Below are 22,183 nucleotides of genomic sequence, written 5' to 3'. Positions count from 1 at the left end.
TCCTCAGCTGTAACAACATTAAATCAATCTGTTATTAGGAGGGCAATCTGATCCTATATTATAGAGGAACTATCCCCTCTGCGTCCAAATGGTCCAAGTTCTCTGTGTATGTTGAAGTAGCGGGGACTGAGTGTAAAAGTCAGTATCAGGAGCCACCATGTGAAGGGTAACTTGTAGCTTTGATCCCCCTGTCCAAATTCAGTGAGACATGATTTTTTGTGTGTGTTTGTTTCTGATGAGCATGGTGTATTTTCTGGTGCACAGGAGCAGCGGAGAAGAGCTCAAAGCATGGAGCTGAAGACCGGACCCAGAATTTCATCATGGCCATGAAGGATCGCATGAAAATCCGGGAGCGGAACAAGCCTGAGATCTTTGACTTGATCAGAGATGTGTTTTGTGAGAGCAAAATGACCCACGCTCAGCAAATGAAGACAGTGAAACAGAGCGTGCTTGATGGTACCTCAAAATGGTCAGCAAAGATCACAATCACAGGTGAGTAGGAGAGTTGTGGGTTCTCTTGGCCTCACTTGGGAGCCTCAAGTAAGAGAGCTGGTGTGAAATTAGAACAGAGAGGAAGGGCTTTTCTGACATCTGTGTCTTTCTGCTGAGTGCACATACAGGTAGCAGGTGGAGATGCCCCTATTGCAGGCACTGTGGTGCACCTTGAGCTGAGACTCATCAGAAATGCTCTCATGAGTGATATTCCTGTTTCTCTGGCCATTATGAGCTGCTGCTTCATGTGGTGGTCAGACACACTGTCTTGTTCCAGGGTGATGGTAACCCTTCTCTTTTCCTTTCAGTGGTGTGTGCTCAAGGTCTGCAGGCCAAAGACAAGACTGGGTCCAGTGATCCATACGTGACTGTTCAAGTGGGTAAAACAAAGAAGAGGACAAAAACAATCTTTGGGAATCTGAACCCTGTATGGGAAGAGAAGTTCTACTTGTAAGTGCTCTGACAAGGATTTTTAGCCCCATGTCACCTGTTTGTATGATTTGTGCTTTGACAGCTGTGTCTTCTCTCTCAGTATGCGTTCCCACATCACCTGTAATCTGGGATGGTTCTATTTTTGCTCAGCATTGTGTGTGTGTGGAGGGTTGACATCTTTAACAATGTAGGTAGTGCATACATAGTTATCCCATCTGTCTTCCTTGTGTATATACAAATCATCTGTTTTATGAATATTCTTATAGTGATGTTCCTAGAGAATGCTGAAGAGAAAGGAAAATATTTAAATCACAGCTATTGTTCCTGGCTAAAAAAATTCCTTGTAATATGAGAGTAAAATTTGTTGAAAGACTAAGGAAACTTCTGTGACCTATTTCTTGGATCTGCTGCTAGTGTTTGGCAACCAAATTTAAGGTAATTAGTTGTCAGTTGTCTGTGACACAGGCAGCCTCTTCTTTCAGTTTTGGAAAATCAATGTAACAATAACTCAAAGGAGTTATTGTTGCAAATGGGAGCTTTCAAGGTGACCAATGTATTGATGTCTGAATTGAAAACAAAGACTGGAGGCACAATTCCTTGGATAACAGCTACACTGAAAATGTACTGTTCCATCCTGCTTTTATTGAATAAGCAAACAGTACCCTCAATTTGTCATTGAAGATGTTATAAACCAAAATGGAGACATGAAATCCAACACGTGTTTTCTGAAGATTCTGGGTGCTCTCATTCAACATCAACAATTTTTATTTCTTTCAATGTGTAAGGTCTTCCATCTCTTTCCTTCCTTTCTTTTCCTCCCTGCTCTTTCCTAAACTGCTTGTCGAGAGCTCTGTCTGCAACGTGCAATATGTTTGTGTTTTAAAATCAGGTTTATATCAGTCCAGCTTTGTCTTTACAATGTACAGTACAAACAAAATTATTTTTAAGCAGTTTTGAGCTACTCATTAACGTCAGAAAAATCTTACTGCTATTTTGAGCGAGTGAGCCCTTGGCTTTATTCTTAGTTTAATCCAAGGTAACATTGCTGCTTGGTAAGTAGTAAGAATGCTTAGGTGCCTATTATTTGGATAACTGTAGTTACAATAGGAGCAAATCTGTGTGGGAGCCTTAAGGACCTTGATTTACCATGCCAAGTAGTTACCATGGTATTTGCAGTGTGCTCCCTTCTAATTTTAGGAGCTTCAACAAATACTCTGTTTAAAGATAGATAGCAGAGTGTGATAAATGTCACAGTTTTAACGGTGACGCTGTTTAGACTTAATCGCCATGTCTGTGATTCAGCAGATAGCATGCTCTTGGGCATTAGAGTTGATGCTACTTTCTGTCTTGCCTGTGGTGGTTCCCTTCATTGTCTTGCAATAGCAGGAGATGAAGGGAATGAGCACAGTGTCCACACTGATGTCTGGAGAGCATTCAGTACTGGAATCAGTGTGTTGTTTCATTAGTAGATGTCAAAGCTCACCTTCTGCTGGATGAGGAGAGAGTCATTTACAAGTTTTTCTTGTAACTGTTTTTCTACACACCCATGTTTCTATTTTGCATTTATGGATCTTTTTGCAGCTTACAGCTCTTTAAGTTCTAAAATTTTCTACCCCATAATCAAATGGAAATTTAAATCAACACATTCAGGCCCAAAATACCTGTTACATACCAGGCTTTTTTAGAAGAGATTGTCAGGTCAATCAAGAGATTGCCAAATTTTAAAGGGTTCGATGGGGAGGTGTCTCTGATTCTTAGAATGAGGTTAATTTCTTGTAGTGAGAGAAAGGTGTGCTGGTAGTTACTGAAAGCCTTGCAGTAGACATATGAAAGCTTTGGTGTTCAAAATGGTTAATTCAAAAGGAGCAAGATGTGTAAGTAGAGAGGTCAGGTCAGTTACTAATGTGTATGTCAGCAGTGCTGTTTCTTTTCTGTTTGGCTTGGTGGACTTGTTTGTAGCTGATGTTCATTATATGCCTAGTGCCTTTCATATGATCACAATTCCAGTATCTTTTCAAAGGTTGAATTTAGAGCCAGAAATCTATGTGCATCAGTCATTAGAATTATAACACTGTTATTATAATCCGTGGCATGAATGAAGCACACTTTGTACAGATGAGTGATATAACTCTTTCTACAAGCTCAGTAAAGTTTATTAAAGCAGCCTAAATAAGTTGAAAAATTTTTAAGGCTCTGGTATCCTATTTTAAATAGGGGGGTTTGTGCTTATTTATGGTGATGGGTAGAAAAGTATATAAACTTAAATATCTCCCCCTAAAAATGGCTTTGTTCTTTTCCATATATTTTCAGAAAAAAAATAGTGTGGTAGGTTTGACCCAATTCTAAAGTCCAGATTTAGAATCATATTTTAGAAAAGGCAAGGTTGAAAATGCTCTGGGTTTCCATTCTAAGTGTTATTTAGGTCGTTACTAGCCTGTGTAACTGTAGGCATCTGCTTAGATTAATCATGAGTTCTTGCAGTGTTTTCATGTTGCCTGAGCAAGTGATTTGCAGGCTGTTTCTTTCTGAGAATTATCTCTTTGTATATTTACATCTATAGCTTTAGGAAATACGTTGTTATGGAGAGATATTTGTATATTGCATCAGAGTTTGAAGACCTTTGAAAGCATAAGGTGTTGATTTTTCTGCTCTGTTCAAAGTGTTGTAGGCTCGATGCAGATTTTGCATATATGATGCTTGGCAGCAGGAAGCTTGGTGGGGGACTCCAGCCACTGCTGCAACACAAGCATGTTCTGTGAGCGTGCACTAAGGAAACCCTGCTTTGCTTGGGTTTACATCCCCTTCCCTCATGCAGTAAATGCCAATATCTTTCCTCTAGTTATGATAAGCAGGCTTACAGATCTCCTTCTCCATTTGCCATTTACTTTTCTCCCCTTGTGCCCTCAGCTCTCTTCCCTTGCCCTTAGCTCTGGCTGGACAGAAGGCAGCATTTGTCCTGCCTACAGTTGGATTCCGACTTGTCTGTAGTGGTTGGTACATGAGAGCCAGCTGGCTCCAGGCTTTCCAGGGACAGCAGTTGGTATGGGTTTCTCTTCTCCATCTAGCTGTTATTTTTTCACAAAACCTGTTGGAATGTAGATGCTTTCATAACAAGTCTGCATAACTCTCATTTCCTTACGAAGCAGTCCAGTAATATTAGAAGGAATCTATTTTTGCCATATTCAGTGCAATTAGAACAAGACAGTAATTCCCCTTTTCAACATGTTTTAGATTGTCAGTGGAAATTACAGGATTCCTGGAATCTTTTTTTTCTGTAAAGGCTGAAGCTAAGCATGCATTTGCATGGGTTACAATACCAGACAGTGCTTAGGAGGATAAACCTGACCACAGGGCAATTTCAGTTTTAAAGGGAGAGCTCTGGGGTTGTTTGGAGGTTGCTTGTCCATATCTTTTATTCAGAGAATGCCATGCCCACTAAATATTATTGGATTCAAACAGGGCACTGCTGTTCTTCCTGGCACAGGTGCAAAATTACTTGTTCATTTTACAGTAATGTCCCCTTGAAGTTGTATGGTCTGAGTACAGCTATGTCTTGAAGCTTTGAATGGTGAGTGTGAAATAATTGCCTGGAACAGATTACATTGTCTCTGAACAGGTTGCAAGAGACATGTTTATTTTTTCTCACTTCAGAAGAATAATGGAGTTAAAATGAATGCAGGGCCTCCTGCTAGCAGATAGCCAGTATTTTACTGGGACATGCGGAGCCCATATGATATACATACCTGTTAATCCTTTGGGAATGGCGCTGCTGCTCAGCTATCCACAGGCTAGTTACCCAAACACTTCTATTTGGTTCTGCAATTTTCCTTTCAGCTGCTGAGCGTGTTGTCAAGCTCAACATCTTTCTGTTGTCTCTGTGATTATATGTACTGTTCCAGAGCTGTATTTTAGGCTTCCCCTTCTGAGATCACTGTATTTATAACCACTGTAACTCTTCCCCCCTCAGACTCCCTTCACTGTGTGGCAGGGGCCATCCAGTTTGTCTTGCTTTCTTTAATATCCAGGTACTGCAGATACTGAAACTGGCACTCTGATAAAGTCTCACTTTTTTCCCTGCTCAGTTACCAGTGTGAGACTTAAATCTGAACGCAGACCTGATGCCTTGTGGCAAGCATCTGGTGGAAAGCCGAGTTAATGTAGCTGGGGATGTAAAATGCAGAATCACTTTATCTGCTCTTTGTAGTTAGAAGGGCTGCACCATTAATTTGTCAGTTGGTGTTGTAACATTGGGTAACAGCAAATGATTGTACTTGTTCTCCTAAGAAAAGAGCTTCATGCTAGTAAGAACAGAAAACTCATTTCTTTATTCTTAGACAGCAACAGCAGGCTCTCCGGGCATATTATTGTGCTGTCATGCTTAACTTGTAAGGTACTGAGGATTTTCCTTCGTTCTCTTTCCACTCTGATTTTGCCTTCAGTGTTTTCTCCACTGTCCCTTTTTCTCCCTAAAAGAGGAGTCTTGTCATTGTTTAAAAATGAGCCTCTTCTGAGAAGTTTCTTGCGTTCCATTCCCACTGCAGTTGGCCACAACTGAGCTGCCAGTTGGACCCTGCAATGTTATGACACTTCATTTGAATCAGATTTGAATCCTCCTGCTTTTTCAGCTACATCATTTCCCAAAACAACCCTTTTTTCTGCTCCCTCTCTGTATGTTGTTGCAACTTTTTACTGGGCTTTCTCATACTGGTTGCTACAACTACTCCTTCCTTTCTCATTTTCCAGAAAATCACTCTTTTTTTTTAGGCTTTGCTCCTCAGAAGCAGAGCTGTCCTCCTAAAATGATCACATGTCCTGAAGTCTTGCTGATCTGTTCTCTCCTTCGCATTTTCCCACCTCCTTTACTCTCATCCATTATTTCTGCAAGCAGCTGTGCACTCTCTTTCTTTCTCTTTCTCTACCATTGTTTGAAATATTCCCTGCACTGGACTCTGGAACTTTACAGGCCACTCTTGAGAACTGTGTCGGCAGAAAGGAAACTGCTCACAGAATATGGACATACAGACATTCACTAGACTCTTTGAACCATAAATATTTTTTAGTATCAAAATACAATGAAACTACTCAACTCTGGGCTTGACTGACCTACTTTAAAATCTGCAAAATGTTGTTTCTTCCTCTGGTCTTTTACTTTCATTGTATGTTCTTGCTTAAATCTACATGATGTGTTTCGTCTTTATTATCCTGTCAGCTCTGCAGGGCAAAATTAGCAAATCCAGCACGAATGTTGTTGGGGTTTTTGTTTCTCTGTATGAATTGGTTCAGAGCTAGTGTTCTGGTCATTTTTAGACGCTTCTCCTTTTTCTTTCTCTCCACATTTGGAGCAGACAAGGCACAGGCAATGTCCTTTTCCAGACCCCTGACATGATCCAAGCCCATCTGGCCCAGTCTTTACAGATCAGCAGAGATCTCAGAACTAAGAATCACTTCCTACAATTTTTTTGCAGAAGTTGGAGCTAGATTAGAAGGATACAAATTGCTAACTTCATTGTGGGAGGAACTACAGTGTAAATTCAACAGTTGCTTGTTCTGTTTAGCCACCAATATACTAATTACCGTGTGTGTGGGCATGTCACTGTGTGAGCAGACCAGAATTAACCACAGCTTCGTGTGCTCTCGTGCTTCCCCTCAGCTGGGCATGGGAAGAGACCCAAATATTGACAGTGCAGGGGACGTGTGTGGGTGCTGGGGCTTCAGTGCTGTGTAAGACTAAAGGGGAACGTGGCAAAATAGATAGAGGTAGAGAGTGGGGTAGTGAGCAAGTCAGCAGAACCAGGCTCAGCTGCTTCCAATGCAGGAACCACTGGCTTTAGGCAGAAAATCTTAATGGAAAAAAAAATTTCAATCTTAATTTTTCTTAAAGATTTTGTATGCTGTTTCTGGAAAATGTTACTTCATTTGGTAGCTTAAAGTGTAAAAGTAAGTTCTTTTATAAAAATGGCACCACTCCAAACACTGAGACAATATGGATAAAAAAGAAAGGGTTTGAGCCATGTATGTAGCATACCTGGTTTCCAGTCTCTTGCTCTCTGAAAGGGACCTGAAAGTATTTGGTAATTTCTTCCTTTTGGTGGCGTCACAGAGTGCTTTTTTTCTCTGCATCCTCTTGGGAAAAGCTGTGAGAGCTCAGCTGTGGGAGGGTGGACAGACATATGTGTGCACACAGTGAAATCAAGCTTCATAAAAACATAGCTAGAAGTGGGGCAGGCATCTTGAGAAATGTGCCAACTCCTGTATTAATGAGGGGGAAAGCTTCTAGCAGCAGAGCTTGTTAGCCACAGTCTTATGGAGTCGTGTCACTGTCACAAATTGGAAGCTATTTCTCATTAGTTAGAAAGTTGTTACCCGTCTGCAAGACCAAGTTTTCCAGTGTTCATGATTCTGTTTTGGGGTGCTCACTGAAAAGTGAACTAGTTTTCACACAACTGTGTTCCTTCACCAGATCAAGGACTGTGGTTCTACAGACTTAGATGTTTGATGCTAAGCCACCAACTGAAGGCTTTCAGCTGCTGTGAGCAAGTGATAAAGCTCACTGTCTGGCATGGGACCAGCACAAAGAAAGCAAGTTGAGCAGTCTCTTAAAAAGAACAAAGGAAGGTGTGCTAAAATAGAAGCTTTAGTAGCTCAGTAAATGGTATTGGAAGGTTTCCTGTAGGATGTTGCAGTGAGTTATGCTGCTGTATTTGAGTGAAGGATGATAGCCAGGCACCTCAGGAGCGGGGGATGATGCGTGTGGGACTGCTTAAGTTAGATTTAGGTTTGAACAGTGAACGTTTTCCTTAAGGAAAGACCACTGGAAGCAAAGAAGGAAGACCAAAGTGGTCCTAGCAAAGAGCTATGAGCCAGGAGGTGATGTCTGAAGAAGTCAGGAGTTAACTTACTGATGCTTTGTAAATGGCTCTGTGTGCCAGTTGTATTTTGAGGCACGCATGCATTTCTAAGCACTGAGCCTCTACAATACTGACAGGCTGTACATTAGTGCACCATGTCAGGAACAGAGGATTACTTTTACATGCTTAGGCTGTATTGCTGGCAGACATGGCAAAGCACTCAGATAAATTTGAGAGCTACAAAGAGCAGCAATTCCAACCATTCCCTGCTTGTGAACACTTGTTCACATGGTTTTGTTGGGAAGACATTCTTGAAGTAAAGGAGGAAGGAGAGGAGAATGAAGATGGGAGACAAACATCGAACCTCTTTTATTCTGAACTCTAAGTACAGATATGATTGCACAGCAAAGGCAGGGAGCAGCGATGTGCTCTGCCTGTGATCAGAGCTGCATGGAATTGCCTCTAACCTTGTCCATATAATTCCTAGCTATTCCTCTGTACTGGAAAAATCAGTGGGAGCTGCATGGATGTCTGTTAAATGTTGTCCTGAATCACGGTGGTGGCAGTAAGAGCCCAAATGGTTTCTTGGCAGAGGGCATGCTCATAACCAGCCACTGCCACATCCTATTGACCAGGCTTAGCAGATCTCTTCTGACCCATTTCTTCTTTCTCCCTGTTGCTTAGCAACAGATGCAGCATGTTAATGTTAAAAAGGCTGGAAAACAGGCCTTCAGCAGCAGTTGCCTGTTTTCATAGGTTTTATTTGCTTGAGGGTAGACATTTGTAGTGGTTATGGTGAGTAATCACCCTTGTCATGGTCTCATATGAGCATTCAGATTGCTTTATTGCATGCTCTGTAAATTAGCAGAGCTGTTATAATACGGTTCTACCCACTTCTGACATCCTGGAGCCTGTTTGGATCTACGAAAGTTATCTGAACACCTAAAAAAGAGGGAGAGGCTGGAAATTCTGTCTGTGCATTAAACTGGAAGGTGCTGATTCATCAAACAGTAAACTGCTTCTTTTAATGGAAATGTCTTTATTGATCTGCCCGGAGCACAAAGTATCAGTCTAAGCTGTGAATAATAGGCAGAATCAATTCTAGTAATTAAATACCAATGCTGTAACTACTGCATCACACCCATACACTAGTGCTTTGTGACTGTCTTGAAGTAAGAGATCTACCTCCATCTGAGCTATTTATCCTTTGTTAGAAACCAGCACAAAGGGTGTTCATCACAGATCTTCACTGTGCTAACCTAGAAACTGCATAAAGACAGGTGGTCCTTAGCGCCTACAGCTGAACAGGAGGTCATTGATGGAGAGATCTGTTGAAGCCAGTTAGATGCTGATTGTCATTTTTGGCGGGGGTGTATGCTGGCATTAACCAGCCTAGCTATCCCCAGGCTTCTGTGGGCTTTACAGCAAAACTGACAGCTGTGAAGAGAATTCCCAAGTTCTGTGAGCTGCTGCTGAGAGTGAGGACAAGTAGCAGAGACACAGCCACTTAGGAAGTCAGAAATTGGTGGCTGAGGTCAGGGCAGTGCAGTGCTTCAGCATGCATCTGGAGTGCAGCATCTGCCATGTCACACGAGCATTTAGAGTGCACCAAAAAGTTGTTACATGGTTCGTATCAGACACTCCACTTTTGAAAAAATACACATTGTTTACACTTTGCTAATACATCTCTCTGATGTTGGAGGAGTGGGTCATGAGGAATGCAGAGTGTGTAGCATATAAATGTTGCCTGCACTGCGCACTCTTGAAATTACATTTTCTCTTGTTTGCAGTGAGTGCCATAATTCCTCTGACCGGATCAAGGTGCGAGTGTGGGATGAAGATGATGACATCAAGTCTCGTGTCAAGCAGAGGCTGAAACGCGAGTCAGATGATTTCCTGGGGCAGACAATTATTGAAGTTCGCACTCTGAGTGGAGAAATGGATGTGTGGTACAACCTTGGTGAGCAGGGCCTTGGGACTGCAAGTGTGTCGCTTGTTGGTTTGGGAATGTTTGAGAGCACTTGGATGCATGTGGACAATTGGCAAGAAAGGGAAAAAAAAGTTTACATGGTTTCAGGGGCATACTGCAAAGCTGATCCCAGTTAAAATGGAGTATAATGTGTCAGAAGGTTGATGGGTTTTCTCTGTCAGCCTTTGAAAAGTACAATGGGAGAAATGCTTGGAGCAGGATTCTACTTCCCCTCTGCTAGAGACATGCTGTACTGTGTTCTTTTTTTTAGTGTCAAAAGAAGCATTTTACCAGTCTGTAAGACTATCAGGTGCCTTGCACTGGGCTGCCAAGTTGTTGAGACCTTTTCCAGTGGTTGTTGTAGAAAGTACCAGCAAGCAGCCAGATGGTGCTGAGTCGACAGGCACTGTGGATTTGTCATCTCCTAGGAGATCCAAAATCTTCTTGATAGGGACAACCACCAGTTCCAAGGAGTTCAGGGCTCTGGTGAAGTTAGGGACAAATTCCACATCAGTCAGCACTGTTCTCAGAAAAGGAATCTGTCCTTGGTGGTTCTAGTTCAGCTGACCGAATCCGAGACCCTGTAGCACATTTGCTGACAGAAAGGCTGTCTTATGTCTAAAAATGTGCGTAGTTGTAGTTAGATATGTCATATTGAGGGTGTATCATGGCAGTTGTTTTGCTGATGTCTACTTGGTATTATTTAGTGTTTTGAAAGAAAAGAGAAAGTTTTCTCTGTGGTGACTCAGCCCGATGGTCCAGCAGTTTCTCGTGCCATAGTTGTCACCCCGAGATGGCTGTGCTCTGAACATGAACAATGCATATAATTGCTGATGTTTTTGCCTTCTAGAGAAGCGAACAGATAAGTCTGCAGTGTCTGGGGCTATCCGCCTGCAAATCAGTGTGGAGATCAAAGGCGAGGAGAAGGTGGCTCCATATCATATTCAGTACACTTGCCTTCATGAGGTAAGTGGGAATATCACACTGTTCTTTCTGACTATTGAAAAAGCAATCTTCTGACCTTTATTTCCTTGAAATGTTCCTCTTTGCCCTAGGTGAGCCTTCTTTTCCCTCCCATGCAGGCCTGGTAACACACTGAATCATCAAACCCACATTTGTCAGGGAGGCAAAGGCAGATTTAAGCTGTCTCCCCCACACTGGGGACTGGCTGGGTCAGTCTGTGCCACTATCACAGCTGTGCTACTGTCAGGCAGAGATCAGGCTTTGGTTTCACTCAGAGCCCATGATGAGAAACCTCTGAATTTCCTTGACTGATGTTTTCAACATGTGCTGTACCTCTGTCTTTCTTTAGAGGAAGCATACTAAAATCATTATGAGTAAATTCTGATTGAGGAGGGAGTCTCTGTCTTGGGCTGTTAAGTGATGCAGGTATTGGTGGCATAAATTCTTCGGTGCTGCTGCAGTGGTGTGTAGTTATGAACAACTGTTGGGGAACAGAAGATTAAACTGAGGTTTCTGGGCACTGACCTGTCTCAGGATGGACTGAGCTGCACAGGCAGTGCTGCAGAAGTTGGGAGAAATCCAAAGATGACTTATGAGAAGGACTAAAGGGAAAACCCTGTCTTGGAGAGATGCCCAGTCTATCTGTGTCAAAGAAAAGGCAGGCAGCAGGGTCAGTCTCAAAAGTGCCTGAAGAAGGAAGAGTAGTCAGAGTCCTGTATACAAGAATATCCTGAGGTCAGTGAGGGTTAAGCAAGTTCATCTTAGACAGAGAAGGACAGTTGTATCACAGAGAGGAATGTTCATCTACAGGAACAACATATTTATCCAGACGTTGAGCTGGATGAGCTCTGTGGTGTCTTCTAGCCTTACCAGGGAGCTCTCTGTAAGGTAGGTATGAAGCTCAAGAAAGTAGGCTTCTTTTAGGAGGCTGTGTTGTGTCCTTCAGTACATATTTATTGTTTTTTAATTCAGTGATGGCTATTATTTGGTAAGCTGTTTTGGTTTTGTCCTTTGAACATGCATGATCACTTGCTGCTCTTTTTTTGCAAATAGGTATCTTTTTATTATCACCTTCTTTCTTTTGTGTATTCCAAAATGAAGATGATTTGCAGCAAGAATAATACAATCAGGAAAAATAGTAGTGTAAAGCAGAGTCCTCGATCTCCTAATGAGATCATTAGACTTTTGCATCCCTTACTGTAGGGAGCCAGCTGTCTGAAAGGGTGATGAATCTGTAAGTGACATGAATTTGAGGATTACTGAGTAACCCACTGAGCTGAATGTGCAGTTTCTGCATAGCAATGATAGCTGAAAACTTTTCCAGTGTTGGATAAAGTGAAGGGTTATGTTGAATAATAATGCAAGTGTCTAGTTGTTAGGGGTGATCTTAAGGGTGTTCTTTTCAGGAAAAAAAAAATCTGTTTGGACTGTTCCATATAATAATAATTACAACACTAATACAGAGCTGTAATGTCAGCTAGTTTAAATAGCTTGTCCGTATTAAGGCATTTTTATTTTGAGGACAGAAATGCGTAGGTTTCAGGCAAACTAATTAGTGTGTAGTTTCAATGCACTGAAGCACTCTTCTGCATCGTTCACAATGTCTGCTGGGTAAAGTTGTAGGTAAGCATGTGAAAAATTCAGCTATGAGATTCTTACAAGAAGAAAAGAAGGTAAAAGAAAATACAGAGTGGGCAGGGGGAAAGAAAGAGGAAAATGAAGAAATCTGTGTTAGTGCCACCACCTCAGCAGTTCCAAGCTCTTCATGAATCTTACTTAGAGGCTTCAGCAGCCTCAGATACAAACTTGTTCCTGTTTTGTGTTTCAGAACCTCTTTCACCATCTCACAGATGTGCAAGGGAATGGGGTGGTGAAGATCCCTGATGCCAAAGGAGATGATGCATGGAAGGTGTATTTTGATGAGACAGCCCAAGAGATCGTGGATGAATTTGCAATGCGTTATGGCATTGAGTCAATATACCAGGCCATGACGTAAGATGCATTTCTTGTGTTCCTGAGTGCTGATAATTGGTGTAACTAATTGATGTGACTCTTACTATTTAGAAGATGAAGTGTATCGGTAATGGAAAGCTTGGCAGTGACAGCTGCTCCTTATGGGGTTTACTGCGCGAGGGAAGAGACCGCCTGTCCTTGAATCACTGGTGTCCTCGAAGTCTAGAAATTATTGTTTGCCATTTCTGTTTTGAGACTCTCAAATCCCTGTTTGAGAATTCTTCTGTTAAAAAGGTGTTGCTCAAGGTTCCCACTGGAGATTTCTGATATGAGAAGGGATGAGGTTTTGTGGAAGTATTTGTCCTATGTGTCTGTTGTGGCAAGTGTTACAGTCCTTTGAAGTGACTGATCTCCCAGGTGCTGCTGAAAGCATTTGAAGAAAGTTTGAGTAATGGTGCCACTGATTTGTCCTCTTCGGAGCTAGGCTAATGCAGTGCTGTATCTTCAAAGAACCTTTTCCTTGTCTGTATACTTTTGCTTGGATTTGGGATTAGTCATTCTTCCTCTTAAAGACTAGTATTGCTATGCTTAGCTCATTTCTTATTTCAAATGTAATATAAAATGTAGCAGACAAAAGTGAACTTTTTCACATAGAAGCTGAAAGTTTTGGGTTACGGGTCCTTAGATGAGTTATGAGCTGTACTTATGTCACCTTGCAAGCAGCTTTTCTGCCTATTGGTTTAAGCCAAAATAGAAAAGAATTGGCAGATTTCTCTGGAAGTCTAGTCACTGCTTATAGCAGGGCTAACTTGAAAGTTGGACTGGGCTGCTCAAGGGTGTGGAAAATTTCCAAGGATGAAGGTCTACTGCCTCTCTGATTAGATCCCCAGTCCTCATGGCTTCTCTTCTCAAAGCTAAACCAAGCCATTTCATGTGCTTATATTTACCCAGTACCTAAATGACCAACTGGTACATAAGTGTCATGCAGCAAGCATGGTTTTAAACTTGAAGAGGTTAGATTTAGGATAGATAAAAGGAAGAAATATTTTACCATGAGCGTGTGAAACAGTGGATGGATAGGCTAGGCTGCCCAGAGAGGTGGTAGATGTCCTATCCCTGGAAGTGTTCAAGATCATGTTGAATAGGATTTTGAGCAACTCGATGTGGTGAAAGGGGTCCCTGATCACTGAAGAGGTTGGACTAGATGACCTTTAAAAGTCCCCTCCAACCCAAACTATTCTATGATTCTATGAGTCCCTTAGGGAGAAAGTTACATTTGGAAAATAGCTCCTGGATTTAATCTGGGAATTTAGTGAGTATTTCTGCATAAAAATGGCCCATCTCTTCTGCCTCTTGGAATGAACTTTACTTGCCATTTCCCATGATATAAGACCTCTTAAGCTCTAATTTTTTTTTTTTTTTTTAAGGTCTTACAGAATTTTTTAAAAAATTTTTAATCATTTCACAAGCCTGGATGCTCCTAGCATAATTTTGAGATTTCCTGGAGGAGGGTTCCTTGCATTTAATGAGAGAATGGGAAAATGCAAATCAATGTGCATGCTTCTTGGAGGCTGAATGGGTTAGCCATAAAAAGTGCAGCACAGAAATACTAATGTGTACTCTCACTGGGCATTAATGCTTTCCAGTTGCTGCTGCCTCATGACCCCTCACAACCTGTGTCTGCCTCAAGCGGCAGCAAATTGTGTAAATTTCCTTGTGTCAGGCTTGGTTCTAGGAATTGGCATCAGGACCCGGGGCATCACTAAGCCATGTACTGCTGGCAACAAGTGGTTGAGAAGCTGTTTTATGATCTGGAAATGGCTGCAGTGAAGGGATTTCTCTTTGTTTTGAGCTGTTGTCTAGATGGCATCTTTCTGAAAAAAGCTCTGAGATACTGGAGTTCTATAAAGGGATGAAACGTAACTTCCATCTGTTCATGGTGCCCACCAGCAGCAAAAGGGGTCTATTAAAGGGATAAAGTCAAGTCTGCTGCACAAAAGAGACCAGAATGACTTATATTGCTGTCCTTTTGCAGGCATTTTGCGTGTCTCTCCTCTAAATACATGTGCCCAGGCGTGCCAGCTGTGATGAGCACCTTACTTGCCAATATCAATGCTTATTATGCACACACCACTGCCTCCACAAATGTGTCTGCTTCGGACCGCTTTGCAGCCTCCAATTTTGGGGTAGGTTTGTGTGTTTGGTAGTGTTGCAATTGGCATTCTTTCATTTGCCTACGGGGCTTTCACCCTTCAGTAAATAACTTGTTCTGTTAAGGAACATTAAATCTGTGAGGAGTTGGAAGCAGTGGAACTCTTTTACACCAGACAAAGAGCATGGGTTTATTGTCTTGATCATCACACATTTCAGATATCAATCAGTGTAATGCATTGTGATGTTTATTCTTTGTGTTCACATTGCAGTGGAGCACAGATGGTATGGAATGAGCAAACGATACTAACTCTGCATGTTAGTGCTGTTGGTAAAATACACTGTGTGATCTGGTAATTTCAGAACTTTGTTTTTAAAAACAGCAACTGCTTTAAGAAAAAAATCACCACCACCACAAAAGAAGTCTGTCCTCCTAATGGTTAAAATGTTTTGTATATAACTTGTGGTGGAGTTGAGCATGCTGGAAAAGTATTTGGAAAAGCTAATACTTCCCATCAGATTGAGAATTTATAAATAGATTGAAGAGGTATTCACAATGCCAAATCAGAATTCAGTGGAGAGACCTGACCTCTTCAGTGGAGAGACCTGACCTCAAGAAGTTATGTCACAAGAAGCCTGTAGTACTGGTCACTGATACAGATAAGATCATGGAGCTGTGTCATTGCTCTGAATTAGACCCTTTTCTGCTGGTACTTTATTAACCTCTGAATAAGCATTTTCTCTCAAATACAAATTCAGTGTAAATTGCAGATAGAAAATCAAAGAGGTTTCTGTTCTGCCTCTAACTTCAGAGTGATAATGGAATGTTTTTTCTGACAATTCTGATGTTTCACAGACTTCAGAAATAATTACAGTTTAAAAGTAAATCCAAGAATCGAATGAAAGTACTGTTTGCACAGTGCTGTGTATCCATACTGCTTCCTCCTGCTCTCATGAGATGTAACACTGATTACCTGATACCCTGTTGCTTACTCTGAATAGGGATTGGACAGTGGTGATATGTGAATGTTTATTGGTGTTTTCTGCTCAACAGAAAGAACGATTTGTGAAGCTTCTGGACCAGCTTCATAATTCACTTCGGATTGATCTCTCAATGTACAGGGTGAGTGGGAATAAAAAGAATCCTTACAGGTATTCCGGTGGGCATGGGGAAACACACTATTTGGATTTCTCTTGCATTTCTAAGTTGTTGCACAGTTTGTGTCTTAAGGAATTGTCATGACAAGCTTGTTGTTCAAATGTACCATTTTGTTTTCCTCGTGGATAGAACTTACACCTTGTTTTTTTCTTCCATTATAATTCCTCAAGACTTCTGAAATAATTTGAGGATTGTGAACTGTGCTTATCTCTGATATTTTCCCAGAAGTTGGATTGGATTAAATAATTTGAATTACTCTTATCTGCTACTTCAGGTATTATCTAAAAAGGGAAAATAGAGTTGTTCTATGCTAGGACAGAAATATTTTAGAGGACCATGTTGTCACTTACTTTAGGTTTGGCAAACTCGAATCGTGATGTATTGTCAGATTTGAGATCCCCCCCACTTCAGCAGATTAATTTCAAATGTTGACATTAGTCCAACAGGCTTCATGAAACCTCCACTTTCTTTCTTTGCTGTTCCAGAGTCAGCATTGTCTTATCATGTGACCTGGCTGGTTTTTTTCCCTTAAATTCCTTGCTATGTTATTTCAATTGGTGACTAATTCATTGAAAATTTTGAAAATGGTGGCCAAATATGAGCTTTGATTTTATTTAGTTATCCACTTCTGATTTCAGCATTTACCTGAAACACAGAAAAACATACAGAGGAGAAAAACACAAGGAGATTAAGAGAAGTGCATTAGGAAGACAAAACAAAAAGGAAAAGGGGCAAGGTGCAAAAGAAGATAAAAGGAGTATTGTGGGAAGAGCTATTCTAAAGCTACATTACTAATAAGAGAAGGTCTAAATAGAGTGCTGATCCACTGAGTAGCAGAGAGAAAATTACCAACCCATGGCAATAGGGATCTGTAGCTGTGCTGCCTTTTTTGTTTGCTTGGTATTCAGTAAAAGCTGGTTTTTGGTGGCTAATGCAACTGGATTGTGCACAAAAAAGTAAGATCTTACATAAAGGACCAGGAAAGATTTGTGTAGTTTAAATAATTCAGGTGTAATCTAATTGCCATTATATTTAGAGAAATGGCTGAAGCACTACGGGAGCACTTAGTAATTATTTTAAGACCCCTATAGGGCAAGTTAAATTCTGTAAGAAAAGTTGTTAGTTTGCAGCTTTCCAGACAGGAGATGGCAGTTTACATTCGTCAGATGGTTTGTATTTAGGTCTTGACCCATGGAAGTCTTCGATTTCGATAAATACCCTAAGTTCCAGAGAGTACGTGTGTGGAGACCTTAACTCTAAAAGGAGAGTTGTCTCGGAAGGACATCTACAAATGACTGCAAAGAGCATCAAATTGCCTGCAGTGGTTAGCTGAACTGCAGTAATACGCAGTTACTACTGTCAAGAGACAGCATATTTTTCTGCAAGTCCTCAGTAAAAAGTTAAAACTTTTTCCTCTCCACCCTTTTCACCTTCATATCTAATAATTTTTGAAAGTGCAGATGTGAAGAGTCTGTCCAAGAGAAGGTTGCCCCTGCTGTTTTACTTGCAGCAAAACCATTCACATCAGCTTGAATGTAAGGACATGCTGAGGAACATGAATGCTGTTAAAGGACACAGGTCGGAGACAGTGGGAATGTAGGAAAGGGCACAGTGCCTGAGGTCGGAAAGGGAAGAGTTTTGTGCAAGAAGCAAAGCTAGCTGCATTCAGCATATGTATTTACATATGGGATCTCACAGGGTTCTGGCTAGTTCCAATACCTTCTTAGGGGATCAGTGTTAATTTTTCTTTCTTGGTCTTGTTTGCTTCTCTGGAGAGGTGTTGAATACACCACACCCCTTGGCCTTTCAGAAGAGAAGCCAAAAAACCAAGCACTGAGTGCAGAAAGGAAAGTGCTCGCACAACCTCAGGCAAAAGGCCAGGTCTGCCAGTGGTGAGGCTGTTCCCAGCCTGCTCTTTCTACAGCCAAGGAGAGATTTCCTGCCACCAAGGGCTGTCAGTCTCCTGGCATCCACAGACTTTACGTTTCTTTGTATGAGAAGCTGTTTAATTAAGCAAACAGATAAGCTCCTGCAGCAAAAAGGCCTTATTTATTGAGCATTGTTTTGACTGGTGCAAGCTTCTTGAGCAGGAAATGTTTCCAAGACAGTTTCCTTATTTAGCACATGCTTGAAGCCTTGCATGGATCTGACTGTGCTTTCCAACAGGATTTCCCTTTTCTGTCAACAGAATAACTTCCCAGCCAGCAGCCGTGAACGGCTGCAGGACCTGAAGTCTACAGTGGATTTGCTCACCAGCATCACTTTTTTCAGGATGAAGGTAGGGGTATGGGTGGGGATGGGAATGGCATCTCTGCAGTTTTTTCCCCCAGGAGTTGATTCCTATTTTCAAACCATTGTTTCATGTTTCTGTGCTTTAGACACTTAAGGAAAATGGAAATCATCTGCTGACCATGTATAAACATCCACATTTTGTCTTTACCTCTGTGTATTTTGCATTATGAGGATGTAAATTGCTTTTCCCTATTGTTCTTGAGTCATAAAGACGGTACAACCCTCTCGCCACCCCCCAAAAAAAAAGAAAAAAAACCAGGAGGAGGAGAAATAAAGGAAATTGTCTAGTTTCAGGAAGATAATTTGCTTTTTTAATAACTTTAGGAAGATTTTTCACTACCTTTATCTAGTAAATATTTTAGAGTTTCTCTCGTGGAGGATAAGATACTGAAATGGGATAATATCTCTCAGTAGAGATCCAGGAGAGTTGTTATGAATGCTAATGTGCTGGTTTCATAGTTAAGTTTATTGTCCTAGCAGTGTGTAATGAGATTATTTTATATTCCTGAATTTCGGCTTCTAAACTTTTTTAAAAGTTTACAACCTTACATTATCAGTTAGTACATGTCACTTAAAAATTTTTGTCTTACCAAAAACAAAGCAAGTGTTTAATTTGAGCTACTTCAGGAAGTGCTTAAAATTTTACTCCTAAGCCCTAGGGTAAATGATGATTTAGAACTTTATTTTAAGTAGACAGTCTGTCTGTGTTGGAAGTTTGCTTTATAGAAATACTCTGAAAAGTTTAGAGGTACTGAAAATACCAAAATTTTTAGGTTATAGTTGTATTTGCAGGGTGATGATTGCCTGTCTGTTTAGTTTAAAGTACCCCTGCAGCATTTTTCTAAAACAACATAACAATGAAATAATGAAAACAGCTGCTGTTGCAAGGCGTATCAGTTGGCATGTCCCTAAGGATTCTGGTTGCTTTAAAATTTAATAAAGTTTGTGATGAAAGATGTACTTAATGCAAGTTTTCTGTATTTAAAGGCAGACAAGTGGTCTTCAGCAAGACTTTCCAGATCGGATGTAAACTGCTCCGCTGGTCTGTTGCACATTCTTCCAATGCTGGGGAAGATTGCCCGCTGGCTTTGTAACAAAGTCCTATAAATTCAGCAGAAATTGTGTGTTTGGTTCAGATTATATACATATCAAGCCACATGATCTGTCTGTTCTGGGGAATCTTCCTTGGCACATCAAAATCTCTTTCATGCTTCAAGTGGTCCTGTGGGGAGATAAATGTTGTTATTGCTTTTTTATGCCTGGGGGGAGTGACCCATTTGTGGTTTCAGGTCACAAGTTGCTGGAAGCAGATCCACCAAGCCCCGAGTGGTTTCCAAAACGGCGATGTGTTCTTTCCCTGTTTGTTTTATGAACTGTGCTTTGTTTGACACTCTTTGTTATACCCTTGCCAGGTCCAAGAGCTGCAGAGTCCACCCCGAGCCAGCCAGGTAGTGAAGGACTGTGTAAAGGCTTGCCTCAACTCCACCTACGAGTACATTTTCAACAACTGTCATGAGCTGTATAGTCGGGAGTACCAGACAGATCCTGTGAGTAGCTGATAAGCAAGCAGAAATGCAATTTTTCTGATTTTCTTAAGATAATAACAAGAATACTAATTGATACAAAAAGCCAGCACAAACAAAGTTGCGTGACTTTTTATCTTCTGAGTGCACAAACTTTGTAATCAATTAATGAGCACTAATTAGTAAGGGGAGGATGATAACTGTTTTACACTAATTACAATGCATTTTGCCAGCCTCAGCAGTTATTTGTGAAGAGAAGGTTTGATGTAGCTTTGAGCGAGCAAAAGCCAATTACAGCAAATGTAGGCTGATCAAGGAAACTGTCATTAGCATACGTAAACCTCAAGCAGTGAGATTTTACCTTGTTTTCAGGAACCCAGTATCCTGCACTGGGTTTAGGAGGTGCCTCTAGACACAAACTCTTCTCAAATGCGTGAAAGCACCACTGGCCTCTGTAGTAATGCACACACAGCATGTCAGCGGGGATATAGTCACCAGCCAGGTACCTAAAGAGCAAGTATTTGGAATAGGCTTAGGGCAAATGATGTCTCAGCTGGTCTCCTGGAGCCTGGCCTGGTCTTGGCATGGTAGATGACAGAACAGGGATTAGTTGGGTTTGAGGCTACCAGCTAGCAACATGGTTTGGCATGTTACTGTGTTTTGCATTAGATCAGACAAGTTGCCAGCAGTCATTAATAATGTTAAGCTCTTTGGAAGAAAGGGTCCACAGGTGACTAGTGTTCGCATCGTCATCTGCATCTGCCAGCTTTTTTTTTTCCCCTTAAATTTTATGCTGGTTTTCCAATTGCTTCCTTCCCAGAACAAAACTCAGGACCTTCCTCCCGAGGAACAGGGCCCCAGCATAAGGAACCTTGATTTCTGGCCCAAGCTCATCACTTTGATAGTTTCCATCATAGAAGAGGATAAGAACTCTTATACCCCAGTCCTGAATCAGTAAGAATCCTCCATGTCATGTATGACTATTGCTAGCCTGTGTGTGCTCTGCTTTATTTGTTAAACTGCTTTCTATCTCTTCTGTCACTTGTGCATTTATAGAAGTACTTATCTTGTCTGTCTGTCTTTCTGTCTTATCTGTCTCTGTCTATATAAATAACTTTTTGATTGGGATGGAAGAGTTTCAAAAGGTTCAGTTACGATGGCGTTCGAACACAAACCCTGATTATTACAATCCTGAACTCAGGGAGGCACCTGAAACTGGGGTGAGAGTTCTTTTGGTTTTTTCTGATGTTGAGCAGTTCAGGGGTGCACATTAATGCACATAGTGGTGCTGAGGTATCTTACGATGTGGTTTAGGAATGTGGCATTCAGCTCAGCACTGGGAGATTGCATTGGGTGGAGTCAGCACAGCATTGGAAAGGACCCTGAAATAGGTCTGCTTAACCGGTGGATACCCCTCCTACAGTCCCACAGGGCAGAAGGGGACAGAGATCCTACAATGTACTACACACAAAGACCTGGATTATGCCCTAATCATCATTGATTTAGCATGAATAGCAATCACCTGTCGGCCTAGTAACCCTCTAAAAGGAGAAAGAAAAAAAAAATGGACAAGGAAGAGGAAAAAGGTGCAAGGGCATTGAGGTCACATTCCCAGAATGACTGTGTACACCTCTTCTAGGAAAGAAGAATCCAGGTCCTGTCTTTCTGAGTTAAAACCAGTTTTTCAGGTTACTTAATCTATGCCACAGAGTACAGTCCATGATCTCCAATTTTCATCTGGTGCTTTATCTAGGGTGAAGGAAGCATCTATAATGTTGAGCTTTTCAGCTTGTAGTGTAGCTCAGAGCTAAATAAAAAAGAGCCCTTTGCTTTGATGTGTGCCAAAGCCTTTTCTAAATGTCCCCTCAGGTTTCCTCAGGAGCTTGCAGTTGGGAAGATCAGCGCAGAGGTCATGTGGAGTCTTTTTGCCCAGGATATGAAATATGCCATGGAAGGTAAGAGAATGAATGTCTCACTGCTGCCAGCTGACTTTTTGCTGATCTCTTGTTCTCCATCCATTTGGTGAAAATGAGGCTTAAGCTCATGAGGAGCACCACTGACCGGAGCAGGGATTTCTAGTGGTTTGTTTGTCTGTGCACAGCTGCTTTATGGGTCAGAACTGAGGCTGAGATCTGCATGAGGCGTAGACCTGCATGTCAGGCTGTGTTGCAGGCTGTTTATTGACATCCCAGCTGGTTTGAAATCAGAAGTTCTCTTTGGCCTGATGATATGATGGCTTGGATCAGCAGCCAGCAGCAGCTTTATTTTTCATTGTACTGTGGTAGAAATGGTTGGAGAAGTTGGTGGACTCTGGGTTGTGCCATGGCTCCAGTTACCTGGATAATACAGCACTGATTGTCTAAGCCATCAGCAGAAAGATGCTGTTCGAACAATTCCTGCT

The 22,183-nt window shown here is 41.5% G+C and overlaps 1 protein-coding gene across 16 annotated transcripts in view; it reads left to right on the top strand.

Annotated features, from left to right (window-relative positions):
* The window catches only part of UNC13B (unc-13 homolog B), a 181,206-nt gene that overhangs the window by 110,677 nt on the left and 48,346 nt on the right, over positions 1-22,183 (top strand). For all 16 annotated transcript variants that reach the window (XM_017746603.1, XM_017746600.1, XM_017746601.1 and 13 more), the window contains 11 exons: positions 265-492; positions 801-942; positions 9,563-9,732; positions 10,592-10,707; positions 12,533-12,696; positions 14,693-14,843; positions 15,863-15,931; positions 18,156-18,245; positions 19,672-19,806; positions 20,603-20,736; positions 21,652-21,737. In XM_017746603.1, the coding sequence (XP_017602092.1) occupies positions 265-492; positions 801-942; positions 9,563-9,732; positions 10,592-10,707; positions 12,533-12,696; positions 14,693-14,843; positions 15,863-15,931; positions 18,156-18,245; positions 19,672-19,806; positions 20,603-20,736; positions 21,652-21,737 (1,485 nt within the window). The remainder of the gene's footprint in view (positions 1-264; positions 493-800; positions 943-9,562; positions 9,733-10,591; positions 10,708-12,532; positions 12,697-14,692; positions 14,844-15,862; positions 15,932-18,155; positions 18,246-19,671; positions 19,807-20,602; positions 20,737-21,651; positions 21,738-22,183) is intronic.

This window comes from Corvus brachyrhynchos, unplaced genomic scaffold (genome assembly GCF_000691975.1).
Source record: "Corvus brachyrhynchos isolate BGI_N302 unplaced genomic scaffold, ASM69197v1 scaffold139, whole genome shotgun sequence".
Lineage (NCBI taxonomy): Eukaryota > Metazoa > Chordata > Aves > Passeriformes > Corvidae > Corvus > Corvus brachyrhynchos.
The sequence above is the reverse complement of the archived record's forward strand: the minus strand, read 5'-3'. Positions and strand labels throughout refer to the sequence as shown.